Source organism: Drosophila virilis, chromosome 3 (genome assembly GCF_030788295.1).
Source record: "Drosophila virilis strain 15010-1051.87 chromosome 3, Dvir_AGI_RSII-ME, whole genome shotgun sequence".
Lineage (NCBI taxonomy): Eukaryota > Metazoa > Arthropoda > Insecta > Diptera > Drosophilidae > Drosophila > Drosophila virilis.
Genome location: NC_091545.1, coordinates 27781831 through 27790067, shown reverse-complemented (window position 1 = coordinate 27790067; position 8237 = coordinate 27781831). Strand labels below are relative to the sequence as shown.

At 38.0% G+C, this 8237-nt stretch overlaps 1 protein-coding gene across 1 annotated transcript; it reads left to right on the top strand.

Moving 5' to 3' along the window:
* The first annotated feature begins 420 nt into the window (after nucleotides 1-420).
* On the top strand, nucleotides 421-747 carry LOC138911088 (uncharacterized). Its single transcript, XM_070208260.1, has one exon. It carries the CDS (start codon nucleotides 421-423, stop codon nucleotides 745-747), a length of 327 nt encoding a protein of 108 aa, XP_070064361.1.
* The last annotated feature ends 7490 nt before the right edge of the window (nucleotides 748-8237 follow it).

Sequence of the window (8237 nt, the reverse complement as noted above, 5' to 3'; positions counted from 1 at the left end):
ATCGACTCGGCTATTGAAGCTGATCAAGAATATATATACTTTATGGGGTCGGAGATGCTTTCTTCTGCCTGTTACATAGATTTGGATTTCGCACAAATACAATATACCCTAATAGCCATTATTAATGGGTTCCGGGTATAAAAAAAGCAATGCGGCAATATTTCAACATATTTGAAATGATGAAAATATTTTAAATTATTATTTAAACTTAACAATGTAATAGTGTGACTTTTTGATAGCTGGTGTGCCAAAAAAAAAAATTAAATAAAAATAATTAAGCACCGCCAATCCTAGTACTGTGCTACGCTCAAAAATAAAGTAGAGAAGCAACAACTTTTGATAAGGGCGCAACACAAAAATATGCAATTTTTGGAAAATTATGTGGCGAAATTGTGGCAATATGTCACGAAGCCGTCGAGAATGCAACAGATGCCCCAGATGCAGCAGCCGCAGATGCAACAACCGATGCAGATGCAACAACCGATGCAGATGCAACAGCCGTTGCAGATGCAACAGCCGTTGCAGATGCAACAGCCGTTGCAAATGCAACAGCCGCCGCAGATGCAACAGCAGGAGCCGCTTCAGCTACCGCAGATTCCACAGCTGCCTACAGCTCAGCATCAGGAGCCACCGCAGGTATCTCAGCCGCTGCAGCCGTGGATGCAACCGTGGAAGCAGCCGCAGCAGCCGTGGATACAGCAGCAATCCACGCAACTCTTTTCTTATTTCATGTTTGACTCCCAATAAACATATGTATATATATTAATATATAGTCCCAAATAAAAAAAAAAAAAAAACATTAATATATTATTATCTAAAATTTCCAGGAAAAAATAATATAACAGTTAGGCGCCGATGGAATTTGCGCCGTTTTCTGGGATACATAAAAGTTCCATTATGTTAGACCCTGCCAACCTATTATAAGTCTAGCTTACAAACGAACGAAACTGACAATCTTTGAAAACAAGTCACTCTTTTCATACATGGCGATCAATAGTTTGTAATTAGACTTACAATAAAAATTCATATTTTGTAGCTATATTTATATATACACATATGATAATCCAAATTGTAAAATGTTTTAACAACTAATATATTTATCTTATATCAATAACATGTTTGGATAATATTCATCGTCATGTGTACTTTTACTTATTTTCACAAGTTGGCATCTTTATGTTTCCATAGGTAAGCTTTCTTCATAAGTTGGCAGCCCCTAACATAGCGGCACTTCTGCTTTCCATGCTTATGACAAACCAATTTTCTTTTTTTTTTCGATTTCTTCGATTTAAAGTTCTGTACATCACACAACTGACCAATTGGGCCATATATGTACATCATGCACAGCAATCGCTTGGCGCCGCTAGTCTACGATCGGGAAACGAATACAACGGCTGCCGACGATGATAAGGAGCATTCGGAGGAGAATGCCGTCTGCTTAGTGCGCTGCTAATACCCTGTGCTTAGTTTGTTGATCAGTTAAATACACTCGCAGATTGTTGCAACAAGTACGTCGCCGAGCGACAGCAACAAGAGCAAATTGCGTATCTTTTCCATGTGCGCTTTTGGCGAGAAACCGAATGCGCTAAGAGAACACTGATTGCGGCATCGTAAAAGTTTGTACGGTAAGTAGAGCGTATACCTAACCATAATCGCACACAAACTAAAGCAGATATATCACAGCCCAGCAACAATCATTTATTGAGCGCACGATGTAGCAAACTGACTCCCCTGAACACCGAAGCCAGCTCGGATTTAATGCCCTTTGCCAGCGAGGAGACCTTCCCAACCATAACTACTATAAACCATTCATCATCATTAAGCGGCAAAAGCGGATAACACAGCGGTCAGCGAGCCGCTGTTCGATCTCAGACAGGTGGCAAATGATGCACCTGATAGTCCGCATAAAAAGTGCAATGTCAATTGGCAAACGCCTTGAGCTGGGCAATGGTCCAGCGTTGAGTGGCGCATGCTTGGATCGCAACTACAGAGCCCGTCGCAGCATTGGCGAAAACGATGGCTTCGAGAGTCTGAACAATAAAAGCTCCAATGGCGAGGATAACAATCATTCTGCCTATGTAACCAATGTTGGTAGTGACAGCGACACAACCACTGTCATCTCACCGCCCCCCACATCTGCCTAAATGTGGGCGGCAGCAACCAGACCAACGAAGGCGGATCCTATAAATTTACGAGCAGCTGTGCAGAGTCCGAGGAATGTGACGATGCGGATATTATATCCAGTCCCGCATCCGTTGGCACACAACAGTGCAATACATGGCTGGGTGTGACCACCAACAGAAAAGATTGCAGTTATACATTCGAGCTGGATCAATCCGATGACGGCTATAAGCATCAGCCATGCAGCGATGAGGAGATTCCAGAGCTGGGCATAAGCCACACAACCATACTTAATCCGCATAGCAGCATGGATCGCAGTAAGTTCTGTCCCAATTGAATGACTGATTGATTGTACAGTAAAACCGAAAGTAAATTAATTACCCAGCTCAATTTATTTTTGATCAACCTGAAATTATTTTTATAAGTTTAATGAATACGTATTTTAGATAATACCATTATTATCTGATGGATTGATTTCATTTGATTTCTTATCGCCATCTGTTTACCCCAATTAGCTGCACCATTTGGGATCAACGCGATGCGAAGAAGGCTCAGATGTTTGCACTTAAGATAGCCTCCGGCATTATTGAGCGCATCGATTCGCAGGGCGTGAATAACATTTACATAGGCCTCGTGTGTCAGCAATGCGGCCATGGACGATGGCAACGTGGCCGAGTGCTGGAGTCACGGAGCTGACCAGCGCTTCGTTTGATCTGCAGCATCTGGTCAAGGGTCGGCCCAAGCGCGCCCCAACCCGGACTCTGATTAATGCGCCGCTGGCGGGATATTGGTAATGGCCTGGAGCACTTTTTCAGACCAGGCTCGGTCGCACCCACAAAGCTGACCCCGTTGGTATCGCATACATCCGAGGATGTGCTGTCAAATGTGACCATGAGTCGGGACGGCAACAGGCATATGACCTCCATCATGGAGGAGCATCGACCTATCAAGTTGGAAGGGCAGTCGCCATTGCTCAAGACTCTTGATGTATATGTTGTTGTACCAAAGACAATATAAACACTAAGATGAGTAACATTTCTAGCCTGGCCTTTCATCTGGCCTTTGAGGCTTCGTACGGCATGCCTGCAGACTGGTTGTTCTTTCTCTAAAGACCAGACGAACGAATGCCGAAGTCGCGGCTTGCTGATGCTGACACGAGCTACGAAGTTATTCGCCAGCCTGCCTTCAGCAAAGCTGGTCGATGCTGATTTGTGTCGCTTCGTTTTCGAAGTACATTGAGCGAAAAAGTTTAGAACTTACGATCGACGCAAAGTGCTTGTGTTTTATCCATGAAATGCATGCTTTATTTAAATGATATATTACCCTAGATATTAACGATTAATTTAACAGGAAAATTTAAGAACTTATATAATATTTACACAAGGGGCTCATTGCGCAAAAACTATTTTAAGAAAATAGCACACATAGATTGATTTCACTCTTCTTTTTGGACCGTGTATGCTCGAGAAAAGTTCTTGTCTCAGCCAATGGCGTGCGTGCACCTTTTGTTGTATGCGTGAATTGTGCATGCATAAGTACATCAAAATATGTATATATGTGTTGTTATTCACTGCTCTGGCAAGAAATTAATTTTGTTAGTTTTGTAACGCAGATCATGACCTATCCCAAATTTGTGTTGATATATGAATGCATTTTGTGTACTGAGGTTGGCTCCGCACAAAATATGTATTTTTAAGTCGATGCAGCTTTTTCGTTCTCTCGGCTGTGAGAGCGCAATGCTACAGATTTCGTTTTCGTTCTCAATTTTCAAAAAATCAAGCTGCATAGTAGCATTTTGTTGTATGGCGTTACTCATCTTAGTGTTTATATTGTCTTTGGTTGTACTGTATTGTATTGCAAAACACAAACACTTGCATGCACATATCTGTTTTCTATATATATATATATAGATATATATATATATTACAAAAAAACAGATAAGAGCATACATATATATATATATATATATATACATATATGTATTTATAACATTTGTTATTCATTTGTTTTTATTTTAATCAAACAAGTTTGAAATGGCTCCAGAAATCGCAAAACGGTAAGCTTTTATTTATTAAGTGATTGTATATAATGTATGATGTATTTGTGCAGCCGTATGTTACAGGTAGAAGGAAGGATCTTTAACCACTTAAAGTATGTATTCTTGATCAGCATCAATGGCCTAGTCGATCTAGAGATGTGCGTTTGTCTTTCCATCTGTACGACCGTAGGTATAGTTATATATCCCTTCCATTTTAAACGCACATAAATCGTCCTAGCTTTAAGCTGTTTTATTATTTGTCTTTATAACACTATATTTAGGTGTTTTAAAGAATGATTCTATAGAGGCCAATTACTGGTTCTTTTTTGTTGGATCAAAATGTATTTATTTAAAATTAGGTCCAGCATTCTGGACTTAAATAAATATTTGATGTACAGAAGTTGCTTTTATATTGTGATACAAGTTCTGTAACTTCTGTAAGTATTTCTTGACACTTAAGTTTAATTAATGGTCTTTTTTCGGCAATGGACAGCAAAATTGGATCATCGACAACTTCCTTACTTTCTCCCAAATTTATACAGTCAAATAAATTGTGGATGGCTCTTCGCAATATTTAGCAATATTCTCCAATATTATTTATTGAATAGGCACAACCCAAGGCATTTCTTAAAAATGATCTAAATCAATATTGTCCAAACCAGCTGCTTCATCTATGTTGCGACACACCATTTTGCTGTAGTGGCTCTAACAAAATTAAACGCAGACTTGTGGAAATGTGCGATTTAAATTATACAAAAATCCAAAACAAATTTCATGGTACGTTGCAAGATCAATGTTGTTATATTCTTTTGAAATGGCTCCAATTATTGCAAAACTGACATCAGTCATAATTATTTTGCAAATAGGCCATTTTAATTTATTTTTTATGCAAGACTCGCGGAGTTCAAACTTGTTTGATTAAAATAAAAACAAATGAATAACAAATGTTATAAATATATTAATATACAAATTTAATATATATATATATATATATATATATATATATATATATATATAATTTCTTTTAAATTAAATAGCTTGGAATGCTAAAATGTCGATATGTTAGGGGCTGCCAACTTATGAAGAAAGCTAACCTATGGGAACATAAAGATGCCACCTTGTGAAAATAAGTAAAATTACACATGACGATGAATATTATCCAAACATGTTATTGGTATAAAATAAATATATTAGTTGTTAAAACATTTTACAATTTGGATTATTATATGTGTATATATAAATATAGCTACAAAATATGAATTTTTATTGTAAGTCTAATTACAAACTATTGATCGCCATGTATGAAAAGAGTGACCGATATGTTAATTATTCACTTGTTTTCAAAGATTGTCAGTTTCGTTCGTTTGTAAGCTAGACTTATAATAGCTTGGCAAGGTCTAACATAATGGAACTTTTATGTATCCAAGAAAACGGCGCAAATTCCATCGGCGCCTACTAACTTTTATATTATTTTTTCCTGGAAATTTTAGATAATAATATATTAGTGTTTTTTTTTTTTTTATTTGGGACTATAATTCAATATATATACATATGTTTATTGGGAGTCAAACATGAAATAAGAAAAGAGTTGCGTGGATTGCTGCTGTATCCACGGCTGCTGCGGGTGCATCCACGGTTGCATCCACGGCTGCAGCGGCTGAGACACCTGCGGTGGCTCCTGCTGATGAGCTGTAGGCGGCTGTGGCATCTGCGGCATCTGGGGCAGCTCCTGCTGTTGCATCTGCATCGGTTGTTGCATCTGCATTTGCGGCGGCTGCTGCATCTGTGGCATCTTTTGCATTCTCGTCGGCCACATCGCCATTCGCCACATCTTTTTCTAAAAATTTCTTCTTAGTTTTGTTGCTCCCTTATCAAAAGTTGTTGCTGCTCTACTTTATTTTTGAGCAAAGCACAGTCCGAGGGGTGGCGGTGCTTAATTATATTTATTTAATTGTTTTTAGCACTTCAGCAATCATGAAGGCGCACTCGTACATTGTTAAGTTTAAATAATAATTTTAAATATACCACCATTTCAAATATGTTAAAATATTGCCATATTGTTTTTTTATTGCATTAACAATCGTTCTATGTAATAGAAACAGAAAAATGAGAATTTCTCAAAATCTGTACAGATGATTTTAATGAAATAAATAACAATATAACTGATAAATCGAGCTCTATATATACAACTACCGTGCATTTGGGGACGTTATCGAAGAAATTAAATAACAAAGTGTAAAATATGGCTGCCATTTAACAGTACGATATCTAATATTGCCAGCATGTTTATTTTGCATGAACATAGGGTTTAATGAAAAATATGGAAAAATGCAATTTTTCCATAAACTGCGCTGTTAAGTATGACTTCATACTTCTCAAACAATTTGTTCTGACTTATTAAATTAATTAATTGTAAGTCCTTTCCGTTTTGACATGATTACATATAATTCAAATTGAATTGGTTCCCGCCCAATTCTGTGCAAAATTGTTCAACACTGAGTCCAGGCAGTGATTCGGTTCACGTGGGAAGGGCGCGCGTCAGACACGTGCCAATAACGATATTTTCTTTTGCGCCCATATTCTGCCCAAAATCCCAAAATCTTGTTAAATTTGCATCGGGGACAGGCAGGCAGGCAAGCAACAGGCACACAAGCGCATAAATGCTTCTATTCATATACAAATAATGCAAGTATGCGTGAATAGCGAGTCCAAAATATTTAAAATGCACACATAGCAACGCTTGGGTACCCTTACCAACGATATCGAGCTAAAATGCAAGAATTTCGCATCGACGTGGCAAACCCTTTCTCTATTTTATATTACTCGTGCCTTAAAAGGGTTGAAATGCCTCAGCATTTGGGAAAAATGAATTTTTGCGCAGTTTTGCTTGTCGGACACATACACACACACACATTTAAACGATCCCTAAACATAAAGAGAGAGCATTGCGACCTGAGAGCACAAAATGTATCGGAGGCATCTGGTCCAAACTCGCGAGTAAGAGAGGAATAAATAATAGCCTCTGTCTACTGAACACATTTCTGACGAGAAAGAAGGGCTATCTTCGGCACGCCAAAGATCTAATACCCTTGCAGACCCAACCTTTTCAAAATGCTCATAGTGCTTTGCCTCTATCTAAGAAGTACCGGGAAAATAGTAAATGCCGAGTTGGGTCAAGATATCTTGATAAACAAAATTTTTTTTCATACAACTTAATTTTCGACCGATCGTTCCTATGGCAGCTATATGATATAGTGATCCAATCTTAATAGGATTTTGCATATATATGAGGAGCATAGTAAAACTAATAAATCCCAAGTTTGGTCAAGATATCTTGAAAAACAAAATGTTTTTTCTTACAAAAACTTAATTTTCGACCGATCATTCCTATGGCAGCTATATGATATAGTGGTCCGATATTAATAGGATTTTGCATATATATGAGGAGTAAAGTAAAACTAATAAATGCCGAGTTTGGTCAGGATATCTTGATAAACAAAATGTTTTTTCATACAAAAACTTAATTTTCGACCGATCGTGCCTATGGCAGCTATATGATATAGTGGTCCGATCTTAATAGGATTTTGCATACATATGAGGAGTAAATTAAAACTAATAAATGCCAAGTTTGGTCAAGATATCTTGATAAACAAAATGTTTTTTCATACAAAAACTTAATTTTCGACCGATCGTTCCTATGGCAGCTATATGATATAGTGGTCCGATCCAGCTGGTTTTCACATATGTGCTGCGTGCAACAGAAAGAGGGAGTTCTGCAAAGTGTCATTATCAGTTCGCATAGAAACAGACAGACGGACAGACGGACATGGCTATATCGACTCGGCTGTTGATTCTGATTAAGAATATATATACTTTATGGGGTCGGAGATGTCTCCTTCTATGCGTTACACATATCACGAAAAAATTATGATACCCACTGCAAGGGTATAAAAACACAAATACAAAAATGACTCAGTTTGACCAAAGACAATATAAACACTAAGATGAGTAACGCCCATACATTTGAATGCGACGCAAAATTTGTAGCCTGGTCTTTCATCTGGCCTTTGAGGCTTCG